The 19,747-nt window shown below is 48.2% G+C and overlaps 1 protein-coding gene across 2 annotated transcripts in view; it reads right to left on the bottom strand.

Annotated features, from left to right (window-relative positions):
• Positions 1 to 233: 233 nt before the first annotated feature.
• Positions 234 to 19,747, bottom strand: part of ANXA6 (annexin A6) — a 56,542-nt gene continuing 37,028 nt past the window's right edge. The window contains exons 18-26 of one of the 2 annotated variants that reach the window (XM_006150833.3): positions 18,756 to 18,846; positions 17,844 to 17,923; positions 17,238 to 17,291; positions 8,664 to 8,681; positions 7,693 to 7,786; positions 6,494 to 6,589; positions 4,277 to 4,335; positions 2,898 to 3,020; positions 234 to 757 (exon numbers count right to left, since the gene is read on the bottom strand). In XM_006150833.3, the coding sequence (XP_006150895.1) occupies positions 698 to 757; positions 2,898 to 3,020; positions 4,277 to 4,335; positions 6,494 to 6,589; positions 7,693 to 7,786; positions 8,664 to 8,681; positions 17,238 to 17,291; positions 17,844 to 17,923; positions 18,756 to 18,846 (675 nt within the window). In that variant the 3' untranslated portion in view covers positions 234 to 697. The remainder of the gene's footprint in view (positions 758 to 2,897; positions 3,021 to 4,276; positions 4,336 to 6,493; positions 6,590 to 7,692; positions 7,787 to 8,663; positions 8,682 to 17,237; positions 17,292 to 17,843; positions 17,924 to 18,755; positions 18,847 to 19,747) is intronic. The other variant, XM_014588726.2, reaches the window with a different exon arrangement.

Below are 19,747 nucleotides of genomic sequence, written 5' to 3'. Positions count from 1 at the left end.
TTAAAGAGAGAAAAAGAGTCCAGGGAATGAACTGGAGGCACTGGATGTCGATGTTAGAAGGGAAGTCAAGATTTTTTTCATGCAACCTTCTTATTTTGCAGATAAGAAAATAGAGACTTGAAGAGGGAAAGGGATGGGCCGAAGGTCAGAAAGCAAGGATGTGGAAGATAGAAATCTAAACCCAGGCTTCCTGCCTCCAAACCTCCAGCATAGGAGATGGAGATGCGTAGATGGTCAGTTTGCCCAATCGCGTTTATTCTCCCCTGCTCCCCATTAACGGACAGCCGACACCATGCCCACGCGCCACCATTCAAAGCACACACAATGCTCATTTTCTAGAGGCTCGGTATGTTTTTGGGTTTGACAAAGCCCAAACCAGGGCAGAGGCTGTGGCAAGGGACGGAAGCTGGGAAGGCCTGAGACAGCGGGGAGTGGGAGTGAGTGTGGACGTGGACGGGATTTATGGCCATGGTTCTTCAGCCGCTCAGCCGTGAGCAGGAGTGACCGTGCTGGGCCCTCAATGGCCCGTGGGAGTGGGGGCCTTTCCTGAGCCCCATTTGAAGACAAGAGCCCACCCCTAAGCCCTCCCCCCACCCTGCCTCTTCCTTAGTCTCTGGAGCTGGAACAATCGGGCCTGGTCATGGTGGCTGGTGCTGCTGACCAATTCTTGGCAGAAGTGCCTCCCATGTTGGTGGCCCTAGTCATCGCCGCCACAGAGAGCCAACAAGGCCTTCAGGAAGTCTCCAGAGGTGTCACCCTGGCAGGGGCAGAGGGAGAGCAGAGTGAGTGAAAACAATCCTTTTGGCCCCAATGCCCCTCCTCCCAGCTGCCGGTCGGCCTCGACGTCTCCCTTGGCTTCTCTCATCACCAACATCGCTGTTAGGAGAAGGTCGGAGGGACCTCCCCGATTCTGTCCCTTCTGTGGCTCCCGTCGCCCTTGAAGAAGTGCAAGCTCTCAGCCTGGCTTCAAGGCTCTTTGTGATCTGACCCCTGGAGAGCTCGGGAGCTTCACTTCTCCCTTTCTGCTGGGAGCATCTTGGTCCTCTTCCCTCCTTTCTACCGTTCCCCTCCCCCAAATCCTCGTATGGGTACACCTCCTCTAAGAAGCATTCTGGCTCGGAAAGCAGAGCAGATTCTAGCTCCCTTGGGTCCCCTGGCACTCTCTGCTCATTTCTACCCCACCTCACCCCAGCCCATTGCATCACGTGAGGCGTTAGTTGAACAAACGATACTGAGCACTGACTGCCAGGCCGCTGCTGGAGTGTTAGGGACAGCATCGTGTGTGTGACAGAGCACACGGACTTTCTCCCACATGGGACAGGTCTTTTGGAGGGACTCCTATCTTACAGTATCTTATGACTTTTTAGGTAGCTTTTTGTTTTTGTCCTTTGCTGTATTATCATTGTAAACAATCCAAATTAAAGGAAAGATTTTACAATAAAAGTTTCCCTCCCATCCTTGATCACTAGTTTCCTAAATGAAGAGGCAACCATGGTTACTCCTTTTTATGTGATTTTCCAGCAACTGTGCATATGCAAATACATGTATATATACAGCTCTTTACCACACAAATGATCACATGTCCTGTTCTAGGTTCTGTCCTTACAGTTGTGCCTTAGAGAAGATTCTACATCAGTACATAGAGACTCCTCATGCCTTTATTTATTTTTTAAATTTAAATAGGTTTTTCTTAAAGAATTATTTTCTTTATTTATTTATCTTTACTCTAACATAGAGTTTATTTTTATTTAAAAGAATTAAGTGGGGACTCCTCATGCTTTTTCATGGCTGTATTGTATTCCACACATGGATATACCATAATTTATTTAATTGATTCTGTATGGAGGGTTCCCAATCTTTTGCTATTATAAAAAATGTTGGCATAAATATTCTTTGACCTGTCTTTGGTTAACAGGTATGGCTATGTCTGTAGGATAAATTCCTACAAGTAGAGTGACAAAGTAAAGAAATGTACACATTTAAAATTCTGAAACTGCCAAATTAGTCTTGAGAGATGTGCTATCAATTTACATGCCCAAGTCTATGGAAGATTGCCTGTGAAATGGTCATGATCTTGTCAATCAAGCATAAATGACATTAAGCTCTAAGCTCTTAGCCAATCTCAAAGACCAAAAAATGGGCTCCATAAGTCAAAGAAGTCAGGTGCAAAAGTCACATAGTACACGATTCCTTTTAGACAGAATACCTGAAGAGCAGGTCTATAGAGATGGAAATAGCTTGATGGTTGCCCGTGGGTAGGGGTGGAAATAGGTCAACAGGTCTGTAAGATCTTAGTGGGATGACGGGAAAGTTTGGAAACCAGATGGGAGTGATGGGTGTGCAACTCAGTAAATTTACTAAAACAGCTGGACTTTATGATCTATTCATTATACTTCAATACAGTTGTTCTTAAAAAGCAACAAAAAGGGGGGGGCTCTTGTTTTATTTGCCAATCTTTAATTATAAACCTTTGATTCTTCTGAAATTTATTTTGGTATAAACAATGAGGTATTTGCCTTTCATCTAGAAATATCCTGGCTGTTCTAATCCACTGAGAACAGAACAGAACAGAACAGGGAAATAAAAAGGCCTTTTATCTCTTTTTTTTAAAGGTTTTTGTCATAGGGCATATGAGCTTGCTAAAAAGACAGAGACAGTGAGAGGGAAAGTGAGAAATCACCCCCCCCACCCCAGAGGGAATGACCACACCACAATCCTTTCTCCATTCTTCCTTGGAATTTTGGGTATACACACATGTACGTCTAGCATGAGTTTCAAGCCACAGGGTCCAGGACTCGAACTGCAATAGACCATATGAGAGTCTAGCGCCTAACCATCATAGTTAAGGATCTGACACCCACTCTTCTTCCTCACTGATGTCTAGGCCCTCCCCTTACCTCAATGGTTTGGTGGAGAGACTTGTCGTATTTCTCGATGAATTCCCGCCGGATGTTGAGCAGGTCGATCTCGCTCCGGGAGATCATGATCCTAGTGAGGGTCTTCTCGTCAGTGCCAGCACCCTGGTGGGGACAAGCAAGAGGACAATGCAGAGCAAGAAGAGAGATGAACTGGGCAAAACCAGAGTGGGATATTTTGCCTGTCTTCCACAAACAGTCTTGACCACAACTGCCCTGGGCCTGGGACTGGCCGGTTAAGATAATGAAGGCCTACTGAACAGTGCTGAACAGTGTTCTCCCTAAGTGCTCTACCTGGAACTTCGGTGTGACCTAATTTGGAAATGGGGCCTGGGCACGTGTAATTAGTTAAGGTGACGCCATACTGAATTAGTGTCTTTATAGAAGTGGAGTGGAGACACAGACCTACAGACAGAGAAGGCCATGCTGAATGAAGGCAGAGACTGGAAATGCATCCACTGGCCGAGAAACACCGAGGGTTTGCAGCAGCCACCAGAAGCTAGCGGAGAGGCCTGGGACACTTTCTCCCTCAGAGTCTCCAGAAGGAACCAAGCCCTCTGACACCTTGACGTTGGACTTCTGGCTTCCAGAAGTGAGAGAATAAGTTTCTGTCACCCAGTTTGTCGGAAATTTGTAACAGCAGCCCTGGGAAATTAATACAGGGCCCAGGGAGCAGGCACAGGGCATGGGGTGTGTGAGCAGAGAGCCTTCCCCTGCCCCCAAGAGGTAGGAACGCCAGCTTAGGAGTCAGAGCTAGGTTCTAGGTCCCAGTCCGGCCACACGGGAGCCATGTAAACGTGGGCAAGGTTTTCACCTACCCAGGTCTGTTTCCTCCTCTATTACTATGACATTACTACCGTGACCTCACACGATACCAGGGGGTCAGCTGAGGTCAGGGGAGTCGCCCTCTTGGCCAGGGCTTGGTACAGGGTGAGCGCCCAATAAATAGCCATCATGATTGGGGACTCCCGGCTGCTAGCATCTCAGGCTGCTGCCACCCCTCCACCCCTCAACAGCCTGCCTAGGCCCTGTCAGCAGATGAGCCTGTGTCTGGGATGAGAGGGTGGCCAGAGGGACCTGGAGGGTGTCTAACAGCATCTCTAGATGCCAGCAGGAACACCCTAAACATGACAGCCAAAAATGTGTCTGAACACTGTGAAATGTCCCCTCAGTTGTCCTAGAGCCAGATGAGAGCTGATGCTGATAACTATCCAATGAGAGAAGGCAGCTGCCAGAAATCTGGGACAGTGCAGCTGTGTGTGTGTGTTTGTGTGTGTGTGTGTGTGTATACACGCGTGCATGTGCACGCACATACAAAGTCAGTGCTGGAAGGGTGGAAACAAAGAAACAAGGCTGCTTACCTTCATGGATTTGTACAGTTTGTCGGCGAAGAAGAGAGGCTTGTTCTTGACACTTTGAACTGGAGGGAGGAAGAGAATGATGCAGGCACTCAGTGAGAGGCTGTGTATCCAGACCCTGGGCCCCCGTCTCTCCTCCCCTGCAGATCACTGCCAACCCCAACCCCAGGCTCTTGTTCGGGGGTGGGGGGGAGCCTCCCTGCCTTCCCAGGGCCTCCTCCTATAGCTCCTCCCTAAGCCTGCTCTCATTGGGTTGCCTCTCACTTCCTGCTAAGGTGCTTACAGCTAACCAAGATTAGCAGAGGATTCGAAGGGAATTAACCCCTCATGAACCCAAGGCAGAGGGCCTCAAACTTTCAAGTGCACTGAAATCACCTGAGAGTGTGCTTATACCTCAGGACATAGGCTCCGCCCAGACTCAGAGTCTAGAGCCATGTGGAGCAGTGGTTCTCACAGTAGGGTTCCTGGAGCAACAACAGCATCATTTGGGAACTTGTTATAAAGGTTCATTTTCATGTCCCACCCCAGATGTGCTGAATCGGAAACTCGAGGAGGGTGCCCAACTTGTCCCGATTGCGTGGGACAGTCCCAGTTTCAGCACTGAAAGCCCCACGTACACTAGGATGGTCGGCCACTTTACTCTGATGTGGCGTAATGTCTGGGAAATTCTGATTTAGAGAAATGCTGCTCCAAAGAATGACTGTTCATTGGTAGAATTTAAAGCACCATGCCAATCCCCAAGGCTGAGTGCCCACCCAGCCTTGCTGCCATGGCACACTCAGACAATGCCTGCCAGTGGCACCCACCCAGCCCCTAGCAGCTGCCTGATTTCAAGGCTCCAGACACACAGCTGGGAAAGGGCAGAACAGGGATTCCACAGTTAGCAGCTTTCATGCCACCAACCACTAGGTGACACCACCTTCCAGCTGCTGCTCCTGGGAGACAACACATATTTCGGCACCTTTGAAATCAAGATGCATTTTATACTTGATGAAATTATGTGAAAACCTTCCATTGACACCTGGTACGATATTTTAAAATTATGCATTGATGCAATACATTTTATAGAGAATGAAATAGTATACAACTAATGAATAATACTAATAAAAACAACAGGTTTGAGCCTTGCTCATGTCTACTCATCCATGTGTATGCTTGGACAAATGGAGATCTGAAAGGGAAGGACTTTTTTAAAGTCAAGAACCCAGGTAAAGAAGAGAATAATTGGGGGCCAGCAACTTGTGTAGTGGTTACATCACTGGACTCTCACATGGCTGACTGCAGTTCAAGCCCTTGACCCAGTGGCTTGAAAATCACACCAGGTGCATGTGTGTGCATTCCCAAAATCCCAGGAGGAGAATGGAGAAAGGATTACAGCCTAGCCATCACCCCTGGGGGGGGTGATATCTCACTTTCTCTCTCACTGTCTCTGTCTCTCTCTCTCTCTCTCTCTCTGGGGGACACACGCGCCCATGGCAAAAACTTCTTAAAAAAAAAAAAAAGAAGAGAATAACTGGGCCAAGCAGATGACATGGTGTTTAGGATACTAGAACTAACATGGCTAAATGCACAGTTTGAATCCCAGACCCAGAGGCTTGAAAACATGCCATGCGTGTGTGTACATGCCCCAAATCTCAAGATGAGAATGCAAGAGAAGGGATTTTCACATGGCCACCCCCACTGGAAGATGATCTTTCACTTTCTTTCTCTGGTGAGTACTCGCATATGCCCTACAGCAAATATATATAAATATAAATATAAATAAGTAAATAAGATAGTAACTAAAAGGACCGGATGGTGGAAATAGGAAAGGGTGTGTACTATGTCTGTAGTGGTCTGTGTTACGTGTGAGAACCTTACATACATGGGGCTAGTGGGTACCTGTGCACTGTTGTCTAGGGTATGTGGGTGTGTGGGTGTGTATGTTGTGTGTGTGATGTACTCACATCCTAGTTGTACAGGATACTGACCCCCTCTCTTGCCCCCATCTCCCTGGTCCTTCTCCAGGGACAGCTGTTTTCTCACCCTGTCTGGCAGCCTGGGACAAGCCCTTGAGATACTCCCCAACAATCACTCATCGGGCAGGACCCCTGGTGGTGGCTTGTGGTAGTGCTTACTCTCCGGTACTAACAACCTGGCAAGCTGCCGAGGCCATGCTCTTCCAGGGAACCTGGCCCAGCACCCAGCGTCCACAGTCTCTCCCCTTGGTCCCGCCATTACCAATGGCCACAAACGCGTCCCTGACGTCCCCAGACATCTCCTTCTTGATGGTGTGCTCCACGTCATAGTTGGTCATTTTGATGAACTCCTGGAAGACTGGCCCCAAGAGAACCCCAAGGTTGGGGGAGGAGTGTCACTTCAAGGAGGGAGGAGAAAGGTCACCTCTCCCCAATCCCACCAAGCTTCACCAGGCTGTGCCTGGGAAAGTGGGGAGGGCAGCAGGTATGGCCACAGCCCAGATCTAAATGCACTGGGCAGGGTCTGACCACAAGGCTGCCGTGGGCTCGGAGCCAAGTCAGAAGGCCTCCGGGCCTAGCCAATGGGCCCAGAGCCTTGGACAAATTCTAGGAACCCCGGCTGGGGAGTGAAAGGAAAGGGGGTTGTAGTCACACTCACCCCTGAGGGACCTTGGGTGAACCCCACCCCCCTTTTGAGGCTCTTCTTCTTCTTGTGTCAAGGTGGGCTAGAGGCCACTATACGTGAGAAGCACTGAGGAGGCACTTCCTGAAGTCCAGGCACGTTGGTGAGTGCCTGACATGTGCTGTGGATCTTCCCAGTAATCATGGATGGCAAGGTGAAGATCCTAATTCCCACATCAGGGCATTTAGCCACCAGGATTAGGTAAACTGCCCAAAGTTACCTGGCTGGTAAGTGGGGGACTCGAATCAAGGCAATCTGGTCCGTTCACTTAGCTGCTACGCTAACAACGCCTTGAGTATTTAAAAGTGCCAGGCAAATGCACGCAAAACAGAAATGTCTGGTGGACATGGCACACAGGTGTGCCCGGTGTGTGTGGCAGCCTGTGAAAAGACATACGTGTGGTCTTGTGCCATCACCACCACCCACCGCCTTGTTCCTGCCAGGAATCACCAATAGATCATGACACCGAACCTCAGAATCGCTCTCAACACGGCATTCTAGGCTGCTACTACCAACCCATCCGAGTTAGCTGTCGCGGTGAAATCCTCTTGCCACCCCTTACTCCGGGCATCCCACCTTCCCTACGGAGATGCAGGGAATCAGCCTGAGGCTGAGCAACATGTCAGCGGTAGAGCCAGGTCTAGAACCCAGGGCTCCCCATTCCACCAGCCACGATACTCTACTGCTGGGCCAGCAGGAGGTGGGTGGGCAGCTGTTTGCTCTCATCAGATCTGGGGACCTTCCTGCTAAGTGGGGAAGGGGAGGGAGTGAGGCCTCACCTCTCCGGAGGTGCGGATAGCTACGCGTGCACAGGATCGTCATGAAACGTGTCTCCAAGGAAGTTTTGTCTCCGCTGGGCGTGTCTGCTATTTCCTGCGGGCCCAAGGTAGGACAAGGATTTGGGAGGGGAGACATGAGAAAGCCATGGTTATTACTCCCTTTCCTATCTTTGCATGGCTGAGACAGGCAGGAGGGGGATGATCCGGCCCTCTACGGGGGCTGAGATCGGCACCCCCATCCTTCCTCAGCCTCAAGCGGTTATTACCCCCTTTCCTATCTTTGCCTTGGCTGAGATATGCAGGAGGGGGATGATCCGGCCCTCTACGGGGGCTGAGATCGGCACCCCCATCCTTCCTCAGCCTCAAGCATGATCCCTCCACACCCCCCTCTCCAGTTCCCAAGGACCCTGTGGACTGACACAGATGGGCTTAGCGCTGGACACGTCCACCTGGCCTCAGGGCCAGGGGACTGGGGCTATGGGAAGGCCAAGAAATCCTGGGCACAGGGAGGCCTGGAGTTCTCCTTCTGTCCTTCAACCTCCCTGGAAGCCCCTCTGCGGAATGTCTATGTGCGTGTGTACAAGGACAAATGGCCTAGCCCGTGTTCCCCAAGGAACAAACATTCCAACACACTACATACCGTTTCCATAGTTACCTTCTAGCCTGCCACTAGTTCTATTCACACTGATATCAAGTTCCCTTTTAAATCCCTTATTTTAGGTTAAAAAAATGAGTCGATTTGTAGAAAACTATCAATAACCGGTGGGTATGTAGCATAAATCTTGCACGAGACGAGTGGCTAAGGTCTAGGGAACATGCGCCTGGCCCACTTCTTGCCCAGCAGGGCCCTTAAGGCACTCTGAAGGGGAGAGAGAGAAGCTGCGGAGCAAGCTCCCCAGACGCTGCCCAGTTCTGCCCGCTCAGCTCCGTCCCAGAGGCCATTCAAGTCACACAACGAACGAGACACTCACCAAGATCTCAGCAGCCACCTGAGAGCCGGGGGGGGAGAGAGGGGAGAGAGGGAAGGCGAGAGTCAGAGGAAGTCCACAGCAGGGGGCTCTGGGGGTGCAAGGGACACGGGGCGAGGGGAGAATACTTCTCTCTGACCTTTCAGGCTAGAGCTCGACCTGGGGATAGCCTGGGAATATCTAAAAATGTGTTTACACAGCTGTGGGGACTCGATCCCTTGTACCCAGTAACCCAGAGCAGACTCCCAGTGTCTACCTGCTGGTCTGGGAAAAAGAAGCCCCATGGCTTCCCCGCAGAGCCACTGAGAAAACTGGGAGGAAGTTGCAGCTCTCTGCACGCTTGAGCACATTTGGAGCTGGAAGGGTTAGGACACATGGCATTTAGCCCCTCACGTTACAGATGGGAAAGGCAAGGCAGATGGGACCCACGGGGGGCAGCTCACCTGGGACGCACAGCCAAGCATAGGTGGGAGTACTCTACAAAGGTTAAGCTTGGTCACCGCATTATCGGGCAGAAAACTCTGGTTAGGACTCTTCTGTAGGGCGAGTAGCTGTGACTTAGAGCGACTAAGCCCTTACCTGTACTCAGACTGCTTTGCCTTTGCTTTTCTCCTGAAACTCTGCTGACCACTTTATCCTATTAGCTAGATTGTAGCCATCCTCCATAAACTTCACAAATGCCTCATGCTTTCAAAACCTTTTCATGGACTAAGTTGGCAACATTTATCCAAAATTAAATGCACATGTCATTTGATCAAGTAATTATTCTTACTGTCTACAGATAACAGGAATCTGCCTACAGATAAACAGGCAAAAGTTTTCTGTGATATAACGTAGATATTCATTGTAGCAAGAGTTCTTTTTTTTTTTCTCAAGCCTCCAGGTCTGGAATTCCAACTACAGTTGTCCATGTGGGAGTCCAGCACCTTAACCACTACACCACCGGCTGCCCCAACTGTAGCATTCTTTATAACAGAAAAACTGGAAACCAGACCTGTTAAATAGGCTACAATTTATCCAATCAACAGTAATATTGCACCTGGCTTTTTAAAAAGAATAAGATGAATGGGCAGGTGGCATGGTGGTTAAGGGAGCTGCCTTGTCCAGTTCAAGTCTCGACAAGGCAGCTTGCTTTCTCACTTTCCCTCTCTCTCTCTTACTCTGTCTCTCTCTGGTCAAAATCTTAAAATAAATCAATAAAGTTAAATAAAATAAGACTGACCTACAGTACAGATACAAGTTACCATTTCAACTAAGTAAAAATGTAAACTTACAGCATATTGTATATAATGGCGCCCTTTTATCTAGAAAACAAACACTCCTTCACTTGTACTTACTGGGAAAGTCCTAAGAAACTGTCAAAATATTACTAACAGCAGTGACCTCTGAGGAGGGGGACTGTGGGGAAAGCTTTTGCATTTTCTTTGATTCTCTCTAAAAGTTGATGTTTACGTTGTATTTCTTCAACATGCAACAAGGTTTTCGCCACAGGGCAAGTGTGCTTGATGGAAAGGGACTGAGAGAGGGAATGTGAGAAATCACCCCCCAGAGGGGATGGCCATGCTGCAATCCCTTCCTCCATTCTCCTCTAGGGATTTTGGGCACGCACACACAGGTGGCCCACGGGACTTTCATACCATTGGGTCTGGGGCTCGAACTGTGGTTGCCCATGTGGGAGTCCAGTGCCTTCACCACCACCACACCACCTGCTGGCCCCAATATGCATATATATGATTTCATTTTTTAATGTAAGTGTTGAATAGAAGCTATCTGGGCTACTAAAATTACGAACTGTTTTTGTTTTTGTCTTAGTTTAACACATACTTTTCTGTGTTAAAAACAACCTAGCTGGACCTTGATGACATTATGCTAAGTTAAGCCCGTCACGAAAGGACAAACATTGCTGTCTGATTGCACCAACACGAAGTAACTAGAGTGGTCAGATTCACGGAAACAGAAAGTAGAACGGTGATGGGCGGGGTGGGGGTGAGGGAGGGAATGGGAGTTACTGTTTAAGGGGTACAGTTTCCGTTTCGCAAAATGAACAGTTCTGGCAGTGGATGGCAGTGATGGTTGTGCAACAAGGCGAATGTACTTAATGCCTGGAACTGTTCACTGAAAAATGACTGATGCGGCAAATTTTATGATATATGTATTTGTATAAAAAAGAAATTGAGGACCAGCTGGCAGTTAAGTTGCTGGATCCCACATGGCTGACTGCATAGGTCAAGTCTTGGCTTGAGAAACACACTGGTACATGACCTAAATCCCGAGAGGAGAAAACGAGGAGATGGGATTGCGGCATGACCATCTCCTATGGGGGTGCTTTCTCACTGTCTCGCTCTCTCTCTCTGTCCCGCTCTCTAGCGAATACATGTGCCCTGTGGCAAATTAAAAAAAAAACAAAAAAACTTATGCTAAGGAAACCCTAGTATTAATTTTAAAAAGAGAGGGAAATTTTTTAAAAAATTAAATAAAAAAGAAACTAGAGTGCCAAATATTCTCATTTATTCAGATTAGAGAACCCAGTCATATTTTTTTCCCCCAAGCATCTTTAAGACGATAATTGTTGTATAAAAAATGTGGTGGGCACTAAAATAACACTTAACTTCGTAAACTTTTTCTTATTAATCTAACTACTTTGTGCAAAAATTAATCAGGGAAATTCTTCAAAAGGTGAACTAGAGTTATCTTAGGACTCAGTGATTCTATTCCTAAGTTTATATTCAAGAGAAATGAAGACATATATGCACATGAAAATGTGCATGCAATGCTCATAGCTGCGTTATTCACAATGGTCAAAAGTGGACACAACACAACCCAAATGTCATCAGTTGACGAATGGATAAATGGAATGCAGTTTATCTGTATAATGGAATATCATTTGACAAGGAAAAGGAATGGCGCACTTGACATGTGTCTAAGTGAAAGAAGACAGTCACAAAGGCCACCTATGGTATAATTCTGCTTACATCAAATATCTGGATTAGGAACTCCTTAGAGCCAGAAAGTAGGGCTGTGGTCGCCCAGGGCTGGGGAGCTAGGAGGAGATAAATTACTGCTAATGTGTACAGGGCTTTGTGTATGTGTGTGGGGGGGCAGGTAATATTTTAAAATGACTTGTGGTGGCTCAGCCATGGGGATACACACTGCTAAGATGCTACTATCTGGAGTCTGTAGCCACAAAGGAGGCCCAGGTTCAATTCCTGGTCCAACCTAAACAGGTAGTACGTGTCTATAATCCTGGCTAACTGGGAGGGCACAGGAGGATTGAGACACAGTGAGGCCCCGTCAAAATAAAAAATAAATGAGTACATGTATAAACTGTTATTTTTTTAGAGGGAGAGAATTTTGCTATAGGGTGCATGTTCTTGCTGAAGAGACAGAGAGACAAATGGCAAAAAATCACTCCCTAGGAGGGATGGCCACATCCGCAATCTCTTCTCCATTCTCCTCTTTGAGCACACATGTACCCATGCGCGGCATGAGTTGAAGCTGCCGGGTCTGGGACTCAGCATGTACCCATGCGCAGCGTGAGTTGAAGCTGCCGGGTCTGGGATTCAAGCTGTGGTCGACTATGTGGGAGTCCAGTGATATAACCATTATGCCATCTGCTGGTCCCAGTATAAATGATTTTTTAAAAGTAATCAGTGAAATATAGGCTAGGAGGTGTTGCAGAGGTTAAGGCTGCTGGATCCCATGCGTTTGACTGCATAGTTTGAGTCTTGGACCTAGTGGCCTGAAAAACATGCCAGGCACGTGCGTGTGCCTGCCCAAAATCTTAAAAGGAGAACAAAGGAGAAGGAACTGTAGTGTGGCCATAACCTCTGAAGGGTGATTTCTTACTTTCTCTCTCTCTCTCTTTCTCTGGTATGTGCATGTGCCCTAGAGCAAAACTAAACAAATAAACAAAAATAAAAAATCAGTAAAATAAAATTAAACTACAATGGTCACACAAGTCTGTGAATATATTAAAAACTACTGAATTGTCGTTCACTTTCAATGGGTCATACAGTATGGTATATGAATTATAGTTCAATAAAGCTATTCTATTTTTAAAATCTGGTGGTTGATCATCTAACAATTCACTGTGGAGCTTTAGTAATTAGATTGCTTATTCATTGTTCAGACTGGAACACAGAGCGTGAAAGGCGGGACAGGGCTGACAGGTGGATGTGGCCATGTGTTCTCCCTGGGATGACAGACCAGACTGCCAAGAGCTCAAGGGTGTTCTAGACAGCCAGAGTGTGAGACTGGAAGGAGCAGTGACAAGTCAGCACACAAAAACTGCCAAGCACTGGTGCAACTGTGGTGTCACAGATGGTAGGGTGCCCTTGCATGGTGCTGGAGCCCTGCGGGAGGGCCAGAGGCTGGTGCTGGGTCAGCCTGAACATGTCAGCACACCTATGGGAACACCCACGATCCTGGCTGGCTGGACGGCTGGGAAGAGGATTGCAACATGACAAGACCCTGTTGGGGTTCTCAACCCTCTCTCTCTGTCTTTTAAAATAAATCAGCTTTAGACAGGGCCAGCAGTTAGTGTAATGGCTATGTTGCTGGACTCCCATGTGGTCAACTGCGGTTTGAGTTTCGGACCCGGTGGCTTAAACTCACACCAGGCGCATGTGTGCGCATGCCCAAGATCCCGAGAAGAGAATGGAGGAGAAGGGATTGTGGCGTGGCCATCCCCCTGGGGGGTGATTTCTCGCTTTCTGTCTCTCTGTCTCACTCTGTCTTTCTGGCGAGCGCACGTGCCCTATAGCAAAAAAATCTCTTCCCCACAAAAATAAGTAAGTAAGTAAATAAATAAATAAATAAATCAGCTTTAGAAATGACTACCACCACAGCTGCCAAGTATATTATCTTTCTAAGGGGGGGGATGATCCTGGCTCTGCCTATTAAACACCTATTTTTGCATGCGTTTTGCTCTTGCATTCCCATTTCACCCTTAGAAGTTAATTTTATTGCCAGAGAGCATGTGTGCTTGCTAGAGAAAGACACTGAGGGAGAGAGAAAGAACCACCCCGCCTCCATGAGCCATGGTCAGGCTGCAATCCTTTTTCCTCCATTCCTGTTTCCTGTCAGGATTGGGGCACACAGGTACACATGCCCAGCAGGTATTAAAGCCTCCTAGGCCAGGATTTGAACTGAAGCTGGCCATCTGGGATCTGGATCCTAGAGCACAGTGCTTCACCACAGTGCTCTGGGGTTTGCCCCCCCCAAAAACAAAACAAAACAAAACAAAACCAAGAAAAAAGAAACAAAAAAAAGCTAAGTCCTGAGCGTGATAGGAGAGTTGGCTACTAGGAAGAGGCTGGTTAATGTGTAACAGCTCAGATATGGAATAGTATAATAGACAGCCATCTGTAATGGTTTGAATGTGTCCCCCCAAATTCTTGTGTTTGAATTTGGTTGTATTTTAAAGGTATTAAGAAGAAACTTAATCCAGGGCCAGCCTGATGACTAAGGAGTCTGGATCCCACATGATCAATGGTGGGGTTCAAGTCCTGAACCAGAAGCCTTGGAAACCATGCTGGGTGTGTGTGTATGTACCCAAAATCCTGAGAGGAGGGAGAAGCAGAGAAGGGTGTGACCATGTCCCACAGGAAAGTACTCTTTTTCACTTTCTTTTTCTCTCTGAGGAGCACATGTGCCCTCTGGCAAATGAGAGTGTGAGAGAGAAGAGACCTAATTCAATTACAGTGTTGAAAGTGGAACCTTTGGGAAGTGATTAGGCATCAGGGTTGGCCCCACAATTGAGTCCTGGTAGGTTTCTAACGAGAGGGAGAGAGATCAGAACAGAGACAGACAGAAACATACTCTGCTCTGCTCCCAACATGCTCTGCTTGTTTGCTTGCTTATTTTTTTTTTTTAAAGAATTACTTTATTTAACTGTATTTATTTATTTATTCATTTTTAAATTTGACCAGACAGGGGAGGAGGGAGGGAGAGAAAAGGAGAGGGAGAGGGAGAGAGAGAGAGAAAGTCGCCAGGTCCAAGACTGGAACCACAGTTGGCCATGTGGGAGTCCAGCGCCCTTAACCACCACGCCACCTAAGCTAAAGAGACCTCTGCTCTTATAAACTATCCACTCAGTGCGCTTATAAACTATCCACTCAGGAATTTTCTGTTATTAGCAACAGAACGGATTAGAACACCACTGAATGCTGTTTTCTTCTTTTTTTAAATGCAATATTTACAAAATTTTAATTTTTTTTTGGGGGGGGAGAGGTTTTCGCTATAGGGTGCATGCACTTGCCAGACAGACAGAGACATAGAGACAGAAAGCGAAAAATCACCCCCCAGGGGGGATGGTCACGCCGCAATCCCCTCTCCTCCATTCTCCTCTTGGGATCTTGGGCACTCACGCACATGCGCCTGGCATAAATTTAAGCCACTGGGTCCGGGACGCAACCCACGGTCAACTACGTGGGAGTCCAGCGACATAGCCATTATGCTAACTGCTGGTCCCCCAAATATTAATTTTTAATGTTATAAATCAGGAATCCATTTTTATATATTAGACTAAGACATGCCAAAACATCAACAATGGCCATTTCTATTAGGTTATTATTATTTTTTTTTGCATGCTCTTCTTACTGAAGATCAATTTATAGATTGCTTGTGAAACAAAATATTGTTAGCAGTGACATAACTGGACCCACACAGGACCCGAACCCAGGACCTCCCTGAGCATGCTAGATGCACATGCGTGTGCCTGTGATCTGGACTGACTGAGACAAGGGTGGATCAGGGTATGAAGACCCTACTGGGAGTGCCTATCTCTCTTTCTGTCTCTCTCTTTCTCATGGAAGAAATAAATACATACACTGTAACCAAAACATCAAGAAGAACAGACACTGTGTTTGCGCTAAGATCAGGGTCTAGCCTCCTACACCCAGAGAAGCAGCTGAGTCAGGCAGGGCTCTGGCCAAGGGGCCGAGTTGTTTCCGCCCGGGTTCTCTCTCTCCCCTTCCTTCCTGCAAAGCAGAAGCCAGCGTTGCCCGCCATTGCCTCCCTGCCAGTGGCAAACAGAAGCCTAGCCTCATAGACAGACCAGGCACCAGGCAGAGCTTTCCTGGAAAATGAATTTTGGGGTAAGATACAAGATCATAATCCTCCACAGCACATTGAGGATGCTCATAGTAATATTGAATAAACATTTCTGGGGTGAGTGAGAGACTATGGCCTTGGCAAGCTACCCCATGTCTGGCTGGGTTCCCAGGCTAGCCCCTACACACAGGTCCACAATGTAGCTGCAGTACCCTGCAGTTTCTGACACCTGTCATCTCAAAGCAAGGTCTGGGCAGTGGTGGCCCGACTGGGAAGCTGCAGGGGAAATGGCTCTACTGAGTCCTGGAGGATATTAAAAGGTATTAAGTGTAGACTTTGGAATCAGGCAAGCCTGCGTTCAAATGAAACCATTGCTACCTAGAAACGATACCCTTGGATAGGTACAAAGCTTCACTTTCCTCCAGTATAAAGTTGGGACAGCGTAAGTACAGGTTACTATTGTATTCTAGGATATCCTATACTAGAAGAGTCTAAGCATCATGCTCAATGTATAATATCCTTTCTCATTGTGACAATTTTGTGACTGTCAGGTTACAGGCAAGGGGTTTTCTAGCTCTGCTGCTGTGGTAACCACCACGCCTCTAGTGGTGGAAAGTGGAACAGTAAAGCAGTGGCACTAACCACCCAACCATGAGCACTCTTTCCAACCCACCTACTGTAAAGGACAGGGATCGCAGTCTATGGTGTCTGTGCCCAACCACAGGACATTGAGCCCTGGACCTGGGCCATGCCAGTGGGTTCTGGGATCAAGGACCAGGCCAGCAGGGAGAGTGCAGGAGGTCAGGGACTATCCAGCCATGGGAACCCTCAGAGAAAATGCTCTTGGTGTTGCCCAGCCTCTGTAAGAAGCCATTGCCAGAACTCAAGCTCACCAGCCTCAGGAGCAGGGCAGATGCAGAGCAGCCAATGGAGTCCAGAGAACCCCGCCCCTCATTCACTTGGTAAATAGAACTGAGTGTTGATGGAGTGCCTTTGAACACAACAGTGAGCAGAGCAAAGTCTTGAGGACTTACTTTCGAGGCGTCTCTAGGACATGCCCTTCAACCTTGGCTTTCAGGAATAATAACCCTAAGGCCTCTAGCACACAGGTCTCCTTCCCAGCAAGCTCCCAGAGCTGCTCCCTTTAGGTCATTTCCACCTGGGCCGCTGATGGGCTGTGTGACTTTCAGAAGTCACTTGGCCTCTTTGGACCTGTTTTCCCACTATAACATGAGGAGTTTGACCTAGATAATCTGTAAGTCCTTTCTAGTTATGAGGATTTGACTATTTAGATAGGAAATGCCAGAAAGATCAGCACATTTCCAAATCCATTCCAAAAGTCCTCAGAGCCTCGCTTATAAGCGTGGAAGGGCCGAATCTAAGTGTCAGCCAATCAAACTAGCCATGCCACTGCCACGAGCTTTTCTCACTCCTAGTCAGCTGGGGCCTGGCATGGACAGACAGTGGAATGGCGTCTCAGGGACACCCAGCAGAGGTCAGCTGGAGTGAGCTGGGGAGTCTCACCTGGGCATCTTCCCGGGCCTGGTCCCGGTCTTCTCCTCCCTCCTCACGGTTTCCCTGCAGCAGGAGCAGCAAGAGGTAAGTCCCCAAAGATCCACCCATCTCTGTTCCTTGGCCACCACAGATCTCGCTCAGTCACTGCACTTCTCGAACCCTCTTCCTCACCTGTAGCATGGAACAGCAACTCTGACCTCATAGGGCGAGCTGTCAGGGTCATTAAACACGAGCATTCCTGAGGTACGTAGCGCGAAGCCTGACATGCAGTGAGCGTGCAGTAACTGAGTCTGGGCCCCCAGACTTAGCGTATGAGGATTCAAAAGGCAGTGAAAGAAGCTCCCAGGGAACAACGTGGGAGGGGGCCACCCATGTGGCTTTGTCCTGTGAGCTGAGGGTCACACTGCCCGGAGACGGTGGCACCAGGCCAGCTTTGAAAGGTGAACAATAGGGGTCAGCAGTGGGACCCTGGAGAGGCAAGAGGAGAGACACCCCGTCTTCATCAAGCCTTCATCAGAGGTGGGCTGCTAACACCCCTGTTCCTTCTATTCAGTCACCCTCCTTCTCCCAGGTCTCCAGCAGGGAAAGCAGGCCTGGGGCCCACGAATCACTCACCGTGGCCAGAGAAATGAGGATCCTCCGGAAGTGGCCAGATGTGTCCGAGCTCAGAGCATCCTCCAAGGACTTGTGATAGTCTGAGACAGAGAAAGGGGCTGTGGGCAGCTGCCAGGCAGGAATTTGGTGGAAGGAGGAGTCCTAAGAGTTCACGCTTGAGTCAGCCAGTGCTGGCAGGGGGCGTTGGGGATGGTGTTTGCAGTTGGTTCTTGGGGACTTTCAGCCATCCTCCTGCTGATTTTGTAGGACGACAAGCATTCCCATCTCTCCGTCCCTCCTCTCTATGCTCTCTGCTGTGTCCCAGTCGAGGGCTCACTGCACCTTGACTCCACCATTTAACAGTCCCGAAAAAAGCTCCTCGTCTGCTTTCTCTTCTACACTCTCTCCTACACGGCAGTGGCTAGACACAAAAGCGCAGCTCTGACCATGCCACTCCCCTCGTCATACGTTCCACTGTTTGAAAGCTGCTCACATTTAAACACTTTTGACCTGTACTCAACGTTCTTCAAAATGCAAAGGCAGGGCTGCTCGTTGAAAAATTAAGAATTAAGAAAAAAATTAAGAATTTCAAGACAGCAATCAGGCCAAGCATGAAGCCAAATGTGGGCCTCCGAGGGTGGGACCCAGTGCAATCACACAGACCTCACACCCAGAAAGTCGCCCTCTGGCTCTCTAGTCAGCTGGGTGCTCCCTTCCACTTCCAGCCAAACTCTCTCCACCTCCAGGCCTTTGTTCTCCTGAGAGGCCTTGGCCTTTCCCCACAGGGCTGGGCACACCGAATGTATTTATCAAAACCTCCCAGACCTGGACTGAGAAAGGAGACTACACATTGCTGTGGGCTGCAGTCAGAAGCCGGGGGACCTGTTTTCTCTTTGCTTCCTAGCATGCTGGGCCCAGGCCTCCCATACTCACCCTCCTTATAGGCCTCGTTGATGGCCCGGATTTCAGCATTGGTCCGAGTGGCCAGGATTTCAATAAGAGCCTTTTCATCTGTGCCAGCTCCCTAGGATTCAAGACAAAGACCATCTTAGCCAGTCCTGACGCCTTGCAGAGGCTCAGGGACCCAGGTCAAGGAGGCATTTGCTCCAATAAATCCCTTAGGGGGCAAAGCTCAGGCCACGCCTTCCTAGCTGCCTGCACCTCCAGTAGGACCCCAGACCAGAGACCCTGGTACAATCAGGGTCCATGCCAGACAGTTGAAATTTCCACAACCAGGACCAACAGGTGCCACAGTGGTTACATCACTGGACTGTCACATGACCGAACGTGGTTTGAATCCCAGACCTGGTGGCTTGAAAATCACTCCAGGCACTGTGCATGTGTGACTAAGATCTTGGGAGGAGAATAGAAAAAAGATTGCAGTGTGGCCATCCCTCCTGGAAGGTAATTTCTCACTTTTCCCCTCACTGTCTCTGTTTCTTTCTCTCTCTCTGGTGAGTACATGTGCCCAAGGCAAAAATCTCTCAAAAAAAATTTTTTTTCCAGAACCTTCCATGAGAGTGGCTTTGGGCCCAAAAAAAAAATAGATAAATAAAAATAAAAGATACATGTATGTGTGTATTATTAAAAAAAAAACCCACCTATACACATATATCTGAATGTAAGTATTTACACATAAGTATATAAAAGGACAAAAGGATCTGCATATGTATCGTAGGGCTTAATGTGGGTATGGTCTCTGGAGAAGTGAGAAATCATAGAGGATTCTTAGTTTTTTTTTTTTTTCTCTGTCAATATGTTTCAAGTTTTCACACTGAACATATAGGAGTTCATCAGAGAAAAAGAAAAAGTTTTCAGATAAAACCTGCTACACTCACTCATATTTGGACTAGAGGAGCAAACACATGGACTGAGTCACTAGGTCCCCTGGACTGAGGCAGGCTGGGGACCTGCTGCTCCAGGGT

The sequence above is a fragment of the Tupaia chinensis genome, unplaced genomic scaffold, assembly GCF_000334495.1.
Source record: "Tupaia chinensis unplaced genomic scaffold, TupChi_1.0 Scaffold000301_1, whole genome shotgun sequence".
Taxonomy (NCBI): domain Eukaryota; kingdom Metazoa; phylum Chordata; class Mammalia; order Scandentia; family Tupaiidae; genus Tupaia; species Tupaia belangeri.
Note: the sequence above shows the minus strand (reverse complement) of the source record. Positions and strands in the feature narration are given on the sequence as shown.